Here is a 17890-nt window from a genome sequence, read left to right on the forward strand (position 1 = left end):
TCAATTTAGTACTAGTATTTGTAGTTGCTACTGGTACACCTGATTGTATTGTGAGAATGGAATATTGCAATTAGTAGCAATCTATGGATAGAATTAGCAGTTACAGCTATTATTACCTTACATTTGAGTGTTTTGTTGGAATCAGTTCTAAAAATACAATTACCATGGTTAACTCTTAGTTTCCACAGTAACTTTTTACAGTTATCTTTACCAATACTTAGTTCTAGCATAACTAACAACAGTTATTTTTTCATTTCTAATTATAGAATGATGCATTAGTAGCTTTAATAGGGAGTAGTAGTAGCCTATTTAACCTACATTGTATCTATCAGAACCTAGTAAGAGTTATCTGTTAGCTGTTTTTAGTATCTATAATATTTGTTCACACAGTTCCTTAGTTTAATATATTAGTGAGTATCCTATTAGTGAGTACAGATACACCTAGGTCTATCTGTAGTAGCTGGTAATTCAGTTTTCTTCTGTAACTCTATTATTAGGTTCCCAGAGATTATCTATAGTAGCTAGCGTTACTGCTACCTGGTAAACAATGCTCTGAATAGATTCTGTTATTTAGAAAATTTCATTAATAGCTGTGATAGAATCTTAGGAAGAAGTCATGCTATTAATGATTTTTAGTAGAGTCTATTAGACTATCTGTAGTAGCTAACACAATTTTGTTTTATCAACTATGAGATTCTTAGGATGACTTGTTAATATTTGGATTAATATCTATTAATGGATACTAACAAATAATTGTATTACTAGCTGTTGTAGCTGCTAAATACAAAAAGGTAGTTCATTATTATATGCTAATAGTAATAGCTTCTAATGAATAATTGCAGTAATACTAAAAGATACATGTACAGATGCTGGTAATGCAAATATCTCTTAGCATCCGTTACAATATTTTAGTGAGCTTATCAGTTAGTAGTTCAGTAGTCCGGCTAGTATCAGTACTACCTGGCATTTTCCATTAGAGACATTAATATCTGTACTAGTTGGTAATACCATCTTGTAAACTGTTGTAATCTAATATAAAAGTTTTGTTATTAGTATCTATACTAGATATTAGGTAACTCTGTAGTTACAATCATATATACTCTATTAAATCTTTTAAGAGCTTCTAATCAGTCACTGTTTCAAGAAAATTAATATTATAATATAAATACTAAAAGATACTAATGGATAAAGTCACTAGTAGTCTAATTATTATAGGTATCTATTATTCTAATAGATCTAAGTAATACTAACTGTATTACTAGCTACTATAGGTAGTAATAACTACTAATAACCAATTCTAGTATTGGATAATAAATGATAGTTGTATTAATACTTAATATTAGTTACCTATTACTATTTAGAGACTGATAGATACTAACAGATTACAAGTTAACAGAATTATCTGTTAGTAGTTATTTGCATCTGTATTAGCTATTTAATACAATTACCAATTGGAATTGATTGTTAGATTTATTTATTACTATCTATAGCCTGTATTAATACTATCAACTATTAGAAACTTAACAGAATTATCTACTTATATCTGTCAGTACCTATTATTAGCTATTCCTGCCTATGAGTATCTGTTAGTATCTGTGAGTACCTTTGTCCATCATATTAACAGAGTTATCTAGTATTGCTGATTAATGTTCCTGTCCTACCTAGTGCTGAAAGGGAGGTTAAGCCAACGCTGCTCTGCTGGTGTAACCCCGGGGCCAGAGGGCTGCTCCCTGGCCAAAGCCAGGCCGGGCAAGCGCGTCCCGCTGCAGACTATCCGAGACGTCCCGCCGACGGCGGCCGGAGCGCGATTCCCCAGCGGCGCCGCTCAGCTCGCGCAGGCTGCGTCTCGCCGAGCGTGAATTTCCTCCAAGTCTTCCAAGTGCCCAGCGCCTGGGGGAAAGGGGAGGAGAAGGGGGTTAAGCCAACACTTAACATCCGTTCTGCCCATCGGGTACCAACTTACCCACACTGGTCCAGGAAGGAAGGGGCCGTTTCCTGCGCGAGAGTCAGGCTGTCGTGAAAGCAAGCCGAGAGGTGGGAGTCTGCTCCGTGCCGCCGTCCTTGGGGACCTGCTTCAGGGGATGGGAGCTTGGAAATTGAGAGGGCCAGGGCAGGGGGGGACAGTGCTGTTACCAGCTGTACTGCATTGCTATTAATGGGAACAAATTCCAAACCAGGCTTTGAACTTTTTACTTTATTTTCACATATATATATATATATATATATAAAATAAAAAAAAAACCTTGCAAATATCAGACAAAAACTTCTTGAAATTTACACACAAACCAACAAAAATATATATAAACCAAAGCTTTTGCTTCAAGAACACTTCTAGCTCACGCGTATAGCCCACCCCTCGTCACCAAGTTGCTGCGTGGCCGCTGCGCAGCTCAGCGGCAGTGGAAGCGGCTGGGCGGGCACGGCCGGGACGTTTCTCCTGGGACCCAGTGTTAGCCCCGGGCCCCGCGCAGAAGAGCTGGAGGCGGGGAGGATGGGCGCGTAGGGTAGCGCTGGCGGTACGTGACCGAGAGGACGTGGGGCTGTGAGGTGGGGGTTGACATCTCTAGGAGGAAAAGCCGTGTTTGCAGGGCGAGGAGCGGGACGGAGCCACGGCAGCGTAAGCTAGAGGCAGGCTGTCTGCCGCTTCCCCTTCCCCTCCGTGAAGTTTCTGTACCACCAGCACGGCTGGGGGACCCGAGGTGCCGCTGAAGCACAAAAACACCGAGTTTACTGGAGGTCGATATTCTTCAGCACAGGGAAACCTGAGACATCACTGACTAGTCCTGGCCTAACAGTCCGCAGTTTCAAGTTTGGGGGCGGAGGGGGCTCCAGGGCCCCCTGCTCCCCGCAGCCATGCAGCCTCCCTAGAAGTGATCCAGCTCCTGAGAGCACGGGAAAGGGCCCCCCTCGCCCTCACTAAGCCAGGCTACGTTACAAACTAAAACGCACAGACTTCCAAGCACAGGGCTGGGTATGTGCCCAAGGGCTCTGATGCCCTGTCCTCCTCCCGCCCATTACTTGCTTCCAGCAGGATCACAGCTGCCCTTCACGGAGCTCCCTCCCTGCACGGCCCCGCCAGGACGTGCCGGGCTAAATCCACCAGCCCGGAACCATCCAAAGGAAAAAGCAAAGAACTAACCCCGCTCCCGTGTCCTCCAGGCAGCCAAGCAAACCCAGCTGTAACTCACACACCACACGCCACTTACCTGCACACTGCTACATCTAAGGCGATCGGGACTTCCCAAGGGGAGCTCTGAGTAAAAGCAAAACTTAGCCCAAAATTGCTCAGAAAAGCTGGCTAAAATGCATCAAAACCCTCCCACCCTCCTACAGAACAGATTTCCTGATAAAGGCTCAAGTCCTCCCATCAGGTAGCTTAATAGGCTATTTCTTTCTAACATCACCTACGACTTCTCTGTAGTAGTAAGCAAGTCCAAGTTTGTTGCTGCAGAGTCGACAGCCTGCAAGGCCTCGGTTGAGGTAACACAGTCAGTCGGTCGGGGAGGCGTCGCTCCAGGCGTCGTGGGCTCGGCGCTGCGCTGCGGGAAACGTCTCCGGCCGTGCGCCCCAGGCGCTGGGGCAGGGTTGGGACGAGTCAATCCAAGAGCAGAAAAGGTTTGAAGGATGAAAGCACTTAGTAGATTCTCCTCTCTAGTTTCTCAGATCGATGTATTTCTCGCTCTTCAGTCCGCCGACAAAAAAAAAACAGGAGGAGGGAAAAAAAAAAAGCAGTTAGAAATGAGGAGGAAGACGGGGCTTCTACTGCGGGAGCCAGCCACCGGCCCAGGGCAGCTGGGCACGAGCCCTGGGGCAGGGGGCGGCGAGTGGGGGACCCACACCAGGGACTTGGCTATCTTTCAGCTTAAGGCAAATAAAACTGCAGCCAGCTCAGGTGCTGTGTCCCACGGCTCTGCAGGACATGCTGTGGTGGAAAGCCCTGCCCTGGCACGGTGACAGCCAGGCACCAAGACCATAAGCACCAAAACGGCCCCTTCCTGCACCCTCTGCTCTTGCTCTCGGCCAGAGGAGGTTCCTACAGCTCCCCTCTCCCAGCGGACCCCGGAGAGCCCAACTTGTGCTTTGGCGAGCGCTGGAGAAGGCGGCGTTGAGAGGGGTGGGAAACGGTCACTGTGCTCCGAGGAGATGCCAGGGGCTGGCGGGGAGCAGAGCTGTACGTGCGCGAGGGATGGCTGCCCCAGCCTCCTCCGAGCAGAAAGCAGCAACTCGGTCACCTCCCGTCCCGCCTTCACGGCCCCTCTCAAGCACCGATGATGGATGATGAAGGCCCATGCAGGCTCGGGAGTGCTGGCACGGGAGCTTGCCGGGAGGAGAAAAGCTTTACCTCGAGGCACCCCCTCTGCGCTCCTCACCTCCGCTCTAGCCCACGGGGGGGCCCGGCCCCGGCAAAGGGCGGCGCACGTCGGTCCGTCCTACCTGGTCAGCGGCAGGTCTCTTCTCGCCGTTGGCGCCCTGCAGGAGCCCCGCCTCTTCGGAAACTTTATCTGACTTAACTTCAACTACAATCTTGTCTTTACGTGCCTCTGGCTTTGTGCTAGGGGAGGGAGGTGACAGTTTTGAGACACGTTCGAGATACCGAGGAGGACACAGGGCCGGCTGAGCGAGACCGAGCCCCGCGGCGGTCTCGGGGATGCTCCGGAGCGGGGCTGGGCAGAGGGAGGCCCGAGGGAACGTGACTCCAGCTTGGGAGGACTCAGCGGCCGCCCAGCCCTCGGCTGCTCTATTGCTCTGCTCTTCTCCTCATCACCTCCCTGCGTGGAAGTGGGGAGCGGTGCGGACCCCCAGGCTGCGGGAAGCTCCAAGTGCCGCCGAGACCCCGGCGCGGTGCCCCCCCAGGTGCTGCCCCGCTGCCTCCCACCCCCTCGGGCAGGGAGCGGCGGATGCGATGAGATGGGAAGCGTGAGCGATGACGAGCGCCTCCGGCCCGAGAGCTGGCTCGCGGGGGGAGGCAGTGCTTACATGTCCTGTTTCCCAGCACGGCCACACGGGATCTTGCCTTTCTTGTGCAAGAAGTAGATGACAGACCCCAGCACGGCCACCAAGAGGATGCAGACGATGATGGCAACGATGATCACGCCTTTGCTCTCCGGCATCTTGCGATCTGAATGCAAGAGGAGAGGAGGAGGTTAAACATGTCCCACCCAGGTGCTCCCCAGCTTTTTCCACTGCTGTCCCTCCTTGGGGCAAGGAAGGGACCCCCCCCCCCCCCAAGAAAGCACCATGAGGGCTCCTGGGCTCCGGTCCCAGCGCTGCCCCGGCTCCCTGTGGGATGCAGACGGTGGTACAGAAGTGCTCTGGGAGTGCAGTCTCTGCACAGCCATGCTTTTCTTTCTGCCCCGTCACCCCCCTGCATGCTCTGGGGCACGGCCCGCAGGGATTTCTGGCGGGACACCAGGCCATCCCTTTGCCTCCTGGCCCTGAGGGCCTGGCCGCAGGAAGCCATGCACGCCGGCCCTGCCGAGCCGCACGCCGAGGGCGAGCGGGCGGCTTGTACGCTGCCGTGTGAACAAGCAGACACCAGTCTCCATTTCCCACTCTGCTCGGCAGGGAGAGAGGAGAAACGACACGTGCAGCACAGGAGCCAGCGGACAAGGCTCCTTCCCCCGGCAAGGTGCAGGTCTGACTCCTGCTGATGGCACGCTTCCATCAGAGCCCGGGCCGAAGGACGCATGCACCCGGCACGGTGCCGAGTCTGACCTTTTCTGACGGTCTCCACTGGTGTGGCAGGGAGGGAGGGAGAGAGACAGAGCTCAGCCAAGCCACGCCAGGCACGTGGTGGCTCCTGGCAGCGTGGCACGCACCCGTGCCTGCATGAAGGGTGCTAACCCTTCTCCAGGCTCCCACAAGAGCACGGGCAGAGGGAAGTGCCCAAGACTCACCGAGCAGCTGGATGTGCTTCTCGCTGGTGCCCAGCGCATTGGTGACCCTGCACAGGGCTCCTGCTCGCAGCAGGTTGTGGTCCACGCGCACTGTCAGGTTGCTGGCAATGTGCTGATTCTCCACGTACTCGTGAGCCTGCAAGGGAGGGGGAGCAGAGGAGGGTTCAGTGCCTGGGGCAACACCCGACCCCTCCGAGGGGCTGCGGCCCGTCCCCAGCTCTCACCGTCCCGTTGATGTTCCACTGCACGGAGGGCCGGGGGAAAGCGATGGCCTTGCAGGTCAGGTTCACCACCTCGTCCTGCCGCACGTAGAGCGGCGAGCTGATGGACACGATCCGCGGCTTCCCTGCGGGGAGGGCACATCAGCACCCACGGCTCGCAGGGGCGACGGGACCCGCCTCGGGGGGCTGCGCGCCCACGCACGCCGGCTCTTACCCTCAACGGGCACAGCCACCTGCTTGCTCTTCTCCAGCCCCGGCACGCTGTGCGCGGTCACCTTGCAGCTGAAGTTGCTGGAGGTTTCGAAGGTGAGGTTGCTCAGGAGAAGCTGTTTCCCTTCTGCAACCTTCCTGCCCTGCAAGGGAGGGCCCACAGCAGTCAGCCCCCGGTACGGCCCCTCGGTGCCCAGCTCCTGGGGCTGTGCGAGCGGCCCGGAGCCCCTCGGCCCTCGCTCCACGCACAGGAAGGGAGCTTGTGAGCACGGGAGCTCCCCGAAATGCTGGCCCAGAGGTGAAGGGGAGGTAGACACCAGCCAGAAATGGACACTGCAAGTCCATGCAAAGCAGGATCCTACCCTGGGCCTCTTAGGAGAGATGGAGCAAACTCCTCGCTCCAGCCAGCTTGCTGTGAAACCAAGGCTTGCCCAGCCAAGCCCGACAGTGCCGAAACGCCTGCTCACCTTTGCGTCCCTCCACTGGAAGTCCAGGGCCACGGGGCTGTCGGCATTGCAGCTCAGCCTCACGCTGTCCCCTTCCCCGACGGGCGAGGATGGCTCCATCTTGACACTGACCCCTTCAATATCTAGGGGAGGGATGGAGATCGGGGTACAGTAAGCAGGAGGGCTGGGGGACCCATCATGAGATGTGCAGGGTCCCAGTCCCCCCGACTTACAGTTCACAACAAGCTCCACGTCGTCCTCCATCTGCTTCATGTCATCCAGGTCAAGGGTCTGGCACCGGTACAGGCCGCTGCTGCTCTTCTTCACATCCTGCAGGTTCAGCACCCCGCTGGTGGTGTCCGCTAGCGACGTCAGGTCCTGCCAGTTGTCCTCCAGCTGCAGGCGCGGGGGAGAAAGTCTTGCTGTTATCCCCACACAGGCACCCTCCATCCCAGGCTCCGGATCCTGCTCCCCGGTGCCCTCTGGGTGGGGGACAAGGGACAGCCAGGACTCGAGACGTCTGCAAAATAAAAACGGCTCTGCTTCCCCTCCAGCCTCACCTCTCTCTTGTAGAAGCTGAAGACGGGCGCGGGGTTCCCATCAGCCTCGCAGACCAGCTTCACGTCGTCCCCCTCCTTCACCAGCGCCGGGGAGGGCAAGACCTGCAGCGCCACGTGCTGCGTGGGGTCTGGGGGAGGAGAGAGCCGGCAGGGTCGGTGCTGCGGGGCTGCCATGCGCCGGTGCGGCCCGGCCCCGGCCCCGGCCCCCGAGCCCCCGACTCACAGAAGACGGTGACGTTGACGCGCGCCGACTCCATGGCGCGCCTCTGCCCCCGGAGCCAGTAGTGCACGGTGCAGTGGTAGCGGGAGTCGCGGTCCTCCCGCGTGACGTAGGCGAAGAGGCTGCTGCTCACCGTGTACAGCCAGCTGGACTCGCGGGTCACCGTCTCCTGGATTTTCACTTCTGCAGGGCAGAGAGCGGCTGTGCCCAGGCCGTAGCAGGGTGGAGGAGAGGGTCCCGCAGCGGCGCAAGGCTCCGGCCAGACCCTGGACCCACTCGTGGGGGGCTGCAGGCAAGCAGGCAGCGGGGCGAGACACCATACCCCATCCCCAACTCACTGTTCTCCTCCGCCTGCAGCTGCTCCCCATTTTTGTGCCAGGTGATGTTGGGGGGCAAGATGCTGTTCCTGCTCACGCACGAGGCAATCTGCAGCGGCAGAGAGAGGCTTGGCCATGGGGCACGCCTTGGCCCCCCCGGCATAGGGAGGAGGGAGAGGGGAGCCGGGATCCCCCGCTCTCGCCCCGCACGGGGCCTCTCCTCACCTGCGGGATGTCCCTGCTCAGCACGGAGATGCCGCCTCTGCTGGCCGTGATCTCGGGGGCCTCAGGGATTTCTGGAACGAGCAGCCACCCCGCAAGCGTCAGGTGGGACGGGACGGGACAGGCCCCGCGGGACACGCGGCCGCTCCCGCCCCGGCACTCACTGTAGACGCGGAGCTCGGTGCGGTTCTCGCCGGTGCCGTGGCTGCCCGCCCCGACCTGGCACACGATGGTCCTGGCGTCCTGCACGGTGACGCGGCCGATGGAGAGCGCGTGGTCCTTGCCCACCGACAGCCGCCCCTTGTAGTCCGCGCTCTCCTCCAGGAGCTCGTCGCCCACCACGGAGCACAGCTTCACCCGGCCGTGGCGGTCCATCTGCAAGGCGAGCGCCGAGGCCGGCTGAGCGGGGCCGGGGAGAGCTGCCCTCCCACCTCTCCGCCCGGCGGGGCACTCACGTAGGACCAGTTGATGGAGGTGTAGGAACCATTCCCGGGGATGGAGAAGTTGCACTCAATCCTGGCTGTGTCCCCAAATGCCACTTCCACCACCGGCGGCATGGAGACCTCCACCTTGCTGGCGGCAGCTGTGGGGCAGAAGCTGTCAGGGGGGCTGGGGGAGCGTGGGGAAGCCCCCGTGCAAGTGCCCCTGTGACTCCGGGTCCCCAGGGCCGCTGTCACCCATGTCCCTTCTCCCAAAACAGGGTGAGCGCAGAGGAGATGGCTGGAGGCGGCAACCCAAGGGGGAGCCGAGCCGAGCCCCAAACTGTGCCTATCTCCGTGCCCAGGAGGCTGCTCTATTCACACCAAGATTTTACCACGTGTTATATGTCACTTGTTTAGAAAAATAAAAACCATCTCTTTTTCAAGCCAAATGCTAAGTGCTGGAACTCATTCCTAGGCGAGCTCCTCTTTGCTTTCTGCCTGTGCACAGCTCCCGTGGGGAGCGGCTGTCCCCGCCCGGGGAGGGACACGGGGAAGGGGCTGCGTCCCCATGGCCCACCGGGCAAGCAGGCAGCCTGGGCGCAGCCTCTCTGCCAGCTGGGCTTAATCTGAGCCCAGAGAGGTGCTAAGCCCCGCTTGGCCCCCAGCGCGAGCCACTGCCCCAGACCGGCACCCCCGAGACCTCGCTGGCCCCACAAGCAGATGCCCGGGGAGCCCAGCGGCGCTCGGGGAAGGGGCCGGGCGCTGGAGGCTCCCGCAGTGGCGCCGAGGCTGCGCCTTGCCGCGGCCCGGGACCCAGCCCCTGACGTCAGCCCGCGCGGCCCCCGCGGCAGCCTGCGAGCTCGGGCATGAACGAGGCGCCGCGTTCCCCGCCGGCAGGACGGGACACGCAGGGCAGCGGCGGCGGAGGGCTGGTCCCGGCCGGCTGCGCCCCTTCCCCCTGCGAGGCGACGGGGCATGTCGGAGAGGCAACGCGCCACCGGCCACTGCTGCCACCGCCAGCAGGTCCCCTCACTTGGGACCCTGCACCCCGGGTGGGAACCGGGAGCCCAGCACTCCTGCCTTCGCCTCCACCCCTGCGGCACGGCCAAGGTCACCCCCTCGCCACGTGCCCGCTCGCCACCGCCTGCCCATCGCAGGGTGCGGGCATGCAGCACCCGCTCTCGCCGGCGTGGCCCACGTGCCCCCGGCACCCACGTCCGCCCATCTGCCTGCTCTCCCGCAGCAGTAATGGAGCGCCTGGCCCCGCTCCAGAGCGGCAGAGGAGTGTAATGGCTATCGATCCGGGACGGGCAGCGGAGCAGCTTCCCGGTGGGCTGCGGGGGCAGAGGCTCGGCCATGCCCAGGCAGAGCAGGAGCCGGGAACGCTGTCACCTCCCTGCCGGAGCCCCCGCAGTGGCAAAGCAAGGGGGGTCTGCAGGAGGGGACGGCAGCCTGTCCCCCAGCAACAGCGAGCCCAGGGGCAGGGCCGGCTCAGTAGCCACTGCCCAGCCCAGGTATGGGAGCTGGGGACGAGTGGGCTGGAGGAAACCAGCTGTGTCAACAGCTGCCCCGATAGTGCTGCTCAGCGCCAGCCCCCGAGCTCCCCGCGGGAGGCACCGCGCGGCTTCAAAGGGCAGCGCTGCGCCCAAAGACACCTTTTGCCCGGAGTCAGTAAGCGGCAGCCGAGCCCCAAAATGCAGCCTGCCGCGGCGGAGGCCCCTAGCCGCATGGGGACCCCCCATCAGCCAGCTTCGGGCAATCACCTGCTTCATAGGCACGGCACAGTCGGCACCGAACAAAGGGACAAGCAAAGCTTTGCTGCACAGGAAAGGAGGTACTGGAAAAACAGGTGAGGGCCCGAGAGATAAGCACCCAGCAGGGTCAGGAAGCTGCACCGAGCGCGTGTGAAAAGAGACAGCTGTGCACCAAGGCACCTCTCCACCTGCACGCCCCGCGCTGGCTGCCTGGCCCGGCCCGGGCCCCCCACACCTGGGCAAGCTGGGGGCCAGGCGCAGGCTCTGCCCCAAGCTGCTCTCCCTGCACCCTGCCCTGAACCCCGACACCTCCGCGGGACCAGGCCAGGCCAGGCCGCGCCCCGGGGGCGTTCAGCCCTCCGGCACGGGACCCCAAGAGACAGAGAGCTGCCGGCTGGCACAACCGACCCGCGCGACACGAGAGCCCTCGCGCCGGCCGCGAGGCAGGCGGGCGCGTGAGCTCAGAGCTGGGGAATGGCAGGCATCCGGGGCTGGCACGAGGCGCGAGGCCCCGCTGCCCCTCCACTGCCCTTGGGGAGGTGGACGAGGGCGCCGCGGGCCCCACCCCGCCCGGCACAACCCGCTGCCCCCCGCTCCTGCGGGGCAGGCTGGACGCGAGGGTGAAGGGCTCAGCCAGGCGCCGGTCCCCGGGGCGGGCAGGGGCTGGCAGGAGCGCCCAGCGGAGCCGAGCTGCAGCCTGCACCACGCACCCCAGGCACCTGGCACGGCTCCAGCGGGAGACCTAGCGATCTGGAGAGGACGTCTGCAGCGAGCGAGCGGGGAAGGGAGGGGAGCCCCTGTGCCTTTCCATCTGGCTCAGAGACAGCCGGCCGGCAGCCAGAGCTTCACAAGAACAAAGATTTGCTTTTAGAGCCGGGGAAGGGGGTGGGGAGCGGCACAGCCCCTCCGCCGCCTCCCACCGCGCCGAGGTGCGCGAGGAGCCTGGCGCCTGCTCGCAGAAGCCGGCGAGGAGCACGGCGGCACCCGCTGCCCATCCAGCCAGGCCCCGGAGTCTGGCGCACAGACAGGGGCACAGCAGGGCTGCGAGCTGCAGGCAGGATGCTTGAGGTTCCCGTGGGTTTCTGTTCCCCAGTGGGGGAAAAACCAGCCACGGGCAGATCCTGCCTGCCCCCGGCCCATGCACGCACGCCGTCCTCCTCTGCCCTGGCAGCGCCGCCCTGCACCTACACCCCTCTGCGAGCTGGGACGCCCCAGCTCCCGGCCCTCAGAGCAGGATCATCTGCACCCCTTCTTCCTCTCGGATGGGGGGAGCAGGGGTGCAGAGCCACAGCCCACGGCCCCACAGCCAGTGCCTGCTAGTGCCCGGCGAGCCCCAGCCGCCCTCCCTTGCAGCCCAGCCCCTGCTTCGGCAGTGAGACAGGGGCACCACCAAGGCAACTTGGGCCACGCTTGGCACTGCAGGAAAAAGCACCCCATGCTCCCCCCGAGCAAACCCCAGCACCCCGCCAGGGCCTGACCCTGCGCGGCGGGAGCGGACAGGGCTCACAGCCCCCTTCCAGGTGAAAATAGCCACCGAGAGCACTCAGATCCCAGCGGAGAAGGGGCTGGGATGGCACGGACGCCATCGTCCGGCAGGGCCCCACGGAGGTCAGCGCCCCGGGAGGGCGCAGCGAGCCCCTCGGCCCGCCTGAGAGCGGCTTGGCTGCAGCCCCTCGAGCTGCTGGGAAGCATCAAGGCTTCCACCGTGCCTGGGCTCACAAACACCCCAGCGCGGCCAACCAATAACCGCCGCGCTCGGCACATGTGCGGCGAGGAAGCGGATCCCAGCACGGGCTGGGGAGGTGGGAGCGGGCTGCCCTTGGCTCCGCGCTGAGCTCTGCTGCGGTGCCAAAGCCTGGCCAGAGCGGGCTTCCCCCGCGCCCGGGGCCACCGCCGTAGCGCGGCCGCGGGGCGTCGGGAGCAGCCAGTGCACCGGGTCTGCTCCCCGGGCCAGGGCAGGGCAGGAAACGCTCATCCCCCCAAACGAGGGGAAAAATAGACTGCGAAGAGGCTAAAAAAAGAAAAAGTGCAAAAAGCCAAGAGAAACACGCTGCTCGGCGGGGGGAGGAAAAGGAAAACCCTTGCAAGGAGGGGGACATGCCGCCCCACAGCCCGGGCAGGTCACCGCGCTCGCAGCGCGCAGCGGGGCGCGCCCGGCCCCCACGGCCAGCGGGCGGCTGCCCTGCGGCACCCGGGCGGGCAGAGCCGGGGGGACCGGGCTGCTCCCGGCCGCGCTCCGCCGGCCCCGGGCGGCAGCACCCGGCGGGGCAGGGAGGTGCGAGCGCAGACAAAGCGGCGGCGAAGGGGCCCCTCGGCCGGGGCAGGGGGCCGCGCACGCCCGCAGCCGGGCCGCCCCGCCGCCCCCGCCCGCCGCAGGTGCGCCCGGGCCGGGCGGTGCCGCCCGCCGCCCCCGGCCCCCGGCCCCACTCACCGCAGCAGAGCAGGAGGCAGCAGCAGCCCCAGCGCAGGGCGAGCGCCGCCGCCCGCCGCCCCCCAGCCATGCTCGCCGCCCGCGACTGAGCGGGACCCGCGGGCTGACGTCAGGCGGCGGAGGAGGAGGAGGAGGAGGAGGAGGAAGGCGCCGGAGCCGCTCCGAGCCTGCCCACCGCCCGCGGCCGCTTATCACCCCCCGGCACAGCAGCCGCCCCGGCGCCGCCCGGCCGCGCCTGCAGCGCCGAGCACGGCCCGGCCCCCGGCGCAGGCGGGGCCGCCCCCGCCCCCGCCCCGGCAGCGCCCACCGCCGCCCGCGGACCTGCCGGGACCCCCGCCGCTGCCCCGGTGGGGGGGTCCCCCGAGGGTCGCCCCCCCCTTCCCTCCCGGCCGCCCCCCTTTCCCCCCGCTCCGGGCATCGCCTAGACACCCGGAGATCATCAGCGCATCTCTGGGGCCGGTGCAAGATTTCAGCTGGCGTCTCGGGCTCGCCCAGACGGCAAACGCTCCCCCAGGGGCTGATCATGGGCCATTTTCGATCGCTCCTAACTCTATTACCGGGGGTGCATTTCAGCGCCGCAGCTCGCCAGGCCCCGCCAGCCCGGGGCTGCAGAGGCGGCCTGCAGCAGGCTGCCCGGCGCTGGGGGGGAGTTACCGCAGACCGGGGAGAGGGCAGAGACGGGGGCCGGTTTGCACAGGGGACGGGGAATGCTGGAGAAGGTGACAGCTCCTCGGAGCCCCATTTCTCGGGGCTGGCTGCTCTGGCAATCCCGTGGCCCGGACCCGGCGCACGGCCCCTCACCGGCCTCGCTCTGCGGCGTGCAGCGAGCCGTAGCGCCGAGCCCCCGTGCAGCTGTCGGATGGGGCGGCTGTGCAAAAGCTGTTAGCTGCGCTGGCCGGGCAGGGGGGCACGGGGGGGAGGACGCCAGGACGGGGGCGGAGGGGCTCTCACGGCTGCACAAGGCTGCTATTATCCTGCAGTAATTGCCCAGACCAAACACAGCCCGGCCTCCTCCCTCCGGGGCCCAGGCGGCCGGGCAGGCGCCAGCCCCTGTCAAGGTGCACGCGTCCCTGTCCCCACGCAGGCCTGGGGGAGCACAGCAAAACCTGACCAGGTGCTGCAGGGCCGTTAGCAGCCCCTGCTGAGCTCCCCGCGGCAGCAACGCAGCACACCTGGGTCCAGGCCCCCTCCTGCCCCCACCTCGCTGCCACCTGCCTCCAAGCCTCAGTTTCCCATGGTGGATCAGAGCCGCAGGGGCTGGCTCACCCTGGGCCGGGGGCGAGGCGCTGGGGTTGCCCTGTCCTTCCAAGTCCTTTTCTGTCTCCCACCCTCTTCCCAGTGACACAGGACCTCTGCAGCTCGCTCACCCGCGCTAACCCGACCCGAGGACAGGCCCCGGGCTAAGCCAGCCTCCCCCGGGAGCGGCCGGAGCGCTCCCTCCTCCAGCTGTCAGGCCGGGGGCTCTGGACCTTTGCTTATCCTCTTCCCTCCTCTGTTTCCTTTTCCTGCAGTGCAAACCACGCTCCAGGCCCGGGGCAGTGCCGGCTGCATCCCGCCGGCTGCCCTGAGCCTCTCCGGGGCCGGGGGCACAGTTTTCCCCAGGGCGCAGCAGCCGTCCTGCGGTCAGGGCAGCAGAGGACACGGGGCTGCTGACAGCCTCCCCCCGCCCTGCCGGACCCCGCTTCGGAGAGAGGAGAGCTCACTGCCAGAGCAGGCGGGCAGGGGTCCCGGGTCCTGTCCTGGCTGCACGGCTGGATGCCCCTGTGTCCCTGCCCCGTGCCTCAGTTTCCCACACCGCAGAGCAAACGATGCTGATCCATGCTGTGATGGAGGAGAGGGAAGGTTAAGCGATCAGCTGGCACTGGCCGGGGAGAGTGCTGCTGGCGAGGGCGCAGCAGCACGGCCCTTGGCTGCTGGCCCAAAAGCAGAGCTAGAAACCACAGGTATCCTCAAGCACCTCTCTGCACTGCCGCCCACTCCTGCCCGGGTGCTCCCAGCCCTGGTCCCTTGCCGGTGCCACGCAGGGCCCTTCCCCTGCCCTCCTCTCCACTGCAGCCCTGACCCAACCCCCCCCCCCCTTTCCTGGCCAAATGGACTTGATGATTCATTGGGAATGATTAAATTTTTTCCCCGCAAGATTACTTGCTTAAAATGGCAGTGCTGGGTACTGATAAGGTTCCCGCCCCTGGCGAGGCTGCGCGGGGCGGAGGCCGCCTCCGCGGTGCAGAGGCACAAGCGCCGGGGAGCTCGGCCCCCCTTTGCAGGCTGCTCCCGAGCGGCGCTCAGCCCCGCGCCGGCTGCGGCCAGGACCGCTCACACGGCTGCCGGCACCAGAGCAGGTGCCCACCGCCACGGCGAGGGTGCCAAGGCGTCGGGGTGCCCAGGCCCCCGCTCGCGCCCCCTCGGCAGCCCCCACACTGCAAGGTGGCTCGCGGGCCCCATGCAGGCAAGCGAGGGCCTGGGGCTGGGGCGGCCCCGGGAAGAGGGGTTTGCACTGGGGGGCCCGAGGGTGCGGGAGCCCTGGGTGCCCCACGGCCGGCGTCACCACGCCGCGGGGTTGCTGCAGCCCTCCAGTGTCCCCACGAGTGCCGAGCAAAGCCGGTCAGCCAGGGAGAGGCGGCACCGCCGACTTGCACGGCAGGCCCAGGTGCTGCGGGACCTTGCCCCGGGTTATCTGCTGCCCATCCCCACCGGTGGCCACCGGCTACGCGTGCTGCCGCTGGCTGACCACCCCGCTGGCCATGCTGTTATCGGCTGTGGCCATCGGTCCTGTTGTGCAACCGCGGTCTGGCTTCGATCACCTGGGTAATGAACTAAGCCGGGGAATGATAAAAGCGAGTAGGCGACATACCTCTGGTGTGGCCTCGGCATCAGCCAGCCCGTGGCTCCAACAAGCCGCCCAGCAGCGAGGATGCCCTGATGCCAACTGCCAGGGAGATCCTGCATTGTCCTGGCGCGGCTTGAGTGTGCTGAGATTAATCCGGGGAAAACTATACTCCAAAACAGCCCATAAGGATGAGGAAAGGGTGAGAACGATCATTGTACCATGCATCTGTGGCTTGACCACAGAGCTCTGATATGTGTATTTTATTTTGCGTTCTTTACTACACTTTTTTACCTTTGTTATATTTGTTATACTTGCAGATTGTCTGGTGTTAATTGCTGAGTGTTGTCCAGTGTCCATCACATGTGCAGAACCACTTAGCACTAATAAATTCTTACGCTTGACAAATGATGATCTCCCGAGTTCAGTGCAGCTAACCCCGGACTCTGAAAAGTCCCGGCCGCCCCTCGAGCGTGCGTCACCGCAGCGCGGGCTGAGGCCGGGCTGGGCCGCGGGGCTCCTCGTCACTGCCGGATGCTGCAGCTTCTCTGCCTTTGGCAGCACGAGGCGAAGGGACGCAGCACCAGAGGCAACGCCGGTGCTCGGAGCCTGCTTTCTAGGGAGGAGGGAAAGACACGCTCCGTTTTTCACCAGATGCTGCCGTTTAAAGCCCCCAAATCCCACCCCACTGGGGAAGAGGACCCCGGGGTTCCCACTTTCCCGCGAGAAAGCAGCCACCAAAGAAAACAAGCAAGTGCAGGAGCCCGCCTGACACACTGCCTGGGGACGGCTGGGGCATTTCATTCCCGTGCTAACCTTTACTCCTTGTTAAAAATAAAGTAAAATGTTGCTAATAAAACTTTTGCAGAAAATTCCCAGCAGTCAGAAGGGGCAGTGCTGCTCCCTGGAGAAAACAGCCTGGCAAACCGCTGCAGCGGGGAGCATGCCACCCTCAAACGGGCCCCCGCTGCTACCGAAATAGCTGTGCCTTGAGTTTGCTGGGCTCCTGCTTTTTGCAACGCTTCAACTTTGAAGAAAACCTTGTTTTTTCCCACCAAACTGAAGCTTCTGAGGAAATCAGGCAGGACTTCAAAGCAGGACCCGCGAGCCCCCACAGAGGGCATGAAATCGCCCTGCCGCGCTGTGTGCGGCGGCCCGTGGGCACACGCTCGCTCCATGCAGCACAGCAGGGCTGGGCACGGGGTCTTTCCTCCCCATCGCCTTCTTCTTCAGCTGCTTGCTTAATGGATTTGGCCTCGACTCCCCATCCAACTGCTAGGCAAAGAAAAGCAGTGTGGATTTGGCTCCCATCTCGCGGTCCCACGCACACAGCCCACGCGGGGGCCAGGGCCCCATCCTGCGCCGGCGGGGTGGCTCGCGGGTGCTCAGCACTGCTGTGCTCCAGCAGCAGAGACGGCAGGGCCAGGCGCGTGGGGCCGGTGCCGGCCAGGGAACGGAGGCACCTGTGCAAATAAACCGCGGGCCCGAGCTCCGTCCGCCGCTCCCGGCGACGGCGCGGCAGCTCGGTGATCCCGGGCATCCCGAGGCTACCCTCGGCCTCCTGGGGTGCAGGGGGTGGCTCTGGGTCCCCGGCAGGGCCCCCAGCATGGGGCCCCGCGCTGCTCCCTGCGCCCGGCTCGGCGCGCCTCCCTGGCGAGCCTGCTGCCGGTGAGCGATGAGCTGTCGGCGCGGCTCGCGGGCGGATGAAAGGCAGATGTGCCGGGCGGAAGCCGGCCGCCGCATCCGCCCGGGCCTGCACCTCTTCACGCCGCATCGGCCGGGCGAGGGGCCCCGCTCCCCAGGGAGGGGATCCCGGCCACCCGGCTTCCCCGCACCTCTACTTCCCCGTGGCCAGGGCACGGCGCTGCCAAGGCTCCTTGCTCTGGGGCATAGCCCTTGCGGCAGCTTCCCACTGGCCCCCAGATCCCCCAGGAGAGCGTTTTGGCCTCCTTTAGGGCTCCCGGGATCGCTGGGGTAAGTACAGGGGCTGCCTGCGCTGTCAGACCTCCGGCTTCACCTCTGCCGGGGGCAAAACCGGGGTATGGGACACCCCGTCGCCATGCCCCCCCGGGAGCCCTGCTCAACGCCCCCGTGCCGCAGCTCAGGAAAACACCTTCTTCCACCCTCCCTTCCTCAGCCGGGCTCCCAGAGTCTCCCCTCTCCTTCCCTTCCTCTGCCGCACGGCCCTTATTTGGGGATTATTAACCATGGCTACGGGGGCCTTTGTTTGGGAGCGGAGCCGCGGGCGAGGGGCTGGGCAGGCGGAGGAAGGAAAGACGTGAGCGGAAGGGGGGAAGGAAGGTGACAGCTGGATTTCTGCGCTGGAGGAGCGCGATCTCCCGGGGCGGCTGGGGCGGCTGGGGCAG

General features: G+C 63.0%; 1 protein-coding gene across 2 annotated transcripts; it reads right to left on the reverse strand.

Moving 5' to 3' along the window:
* Window positions 1–2174: 2174 nt before the first annotated feature.
* Window positions 2175–12960, reverse strand: MCAM (melanoma cell adhesion molecule). 2 transcript variants are annotated; one of them, XM_064524250.1, is made up of 15 exons: window positions 12701–12960; window positions 8549–8676; window positions 8258–8468; window positions 8097–8167; window positions 7893–7980; window positions 7558–7737; window positions 7335–7462; window positions 7008–7170; window positions 6796–6917; window positions 6333–6471; window positions 6122–6243; window positions 5898–6033; window positions 4978–5119; window positions 4435–4552; window positions 2175–3681 (listed from the first exon to the last, which is right to left on the reverse strand). In XM_064524250.1, exons 1-15 carry the CDS (start codon window positions 12768–12770, stop codon window positions 3652–3654), a joined length of 1848 nt encoding a protein of 615 aa, XP_064380320.1. In that variant the 5' UTR covers window positions 12771–12960; the 3' UTR covers window positions 2175–3651. The 2 variants fall into 2 exon arrangements, with proteins under 2 accessions (XP_064380320.1, XP_064380322.1); XM_064524252.1 differs by lacking the exon at window positions 4435–4552.
* Window positions 12961–17890: the final 4930 nt, after the last annotated feature.

Source organism: Dromaius novaehollandiae, chromosome 21 (assembly GCF_036370855.1).
Source record: "Dromaius novaehollandiae isolate bDroNov1 chromosome 21, bDroNov1.hap1, whole genome shotgun sequence".
Lineage (NCBI taxonomy): Eukaryota > Metazoa > Chordata > Aves > Casuariiformes > Dromaiidae > Dromaius > Dromaius novaehollandiae.

What these genes read in the sequence shown, in the direction of transcription:
- MCAM (XM_064524250.1), bottom strand. Translation starts at nt 12,770, where the DNA reads ATGGCTGGGGGGCGGCGGGCGGCGGCGCTCGCCCTGCGCTGGGGCTGC. An exon ending in GCTGCAGGCGGAGGAGAACA is followed by an intron (nt 7,738 to 7,892) that starts GTGAGTTGGGGA and finishes TCTGCCCTGCAG; the next exon opens with AAGTGAAAATCCAGGAGACG. An exon ending in GAAGCACATCCAGCTGCTCG is followed by an intron (nt 5,120 to 5,897) that starts GTGAGTCTTGGG and finishes TCTTGCATTCAG; the next exon opens with ATCGCAAGATGCCGGAGAGC.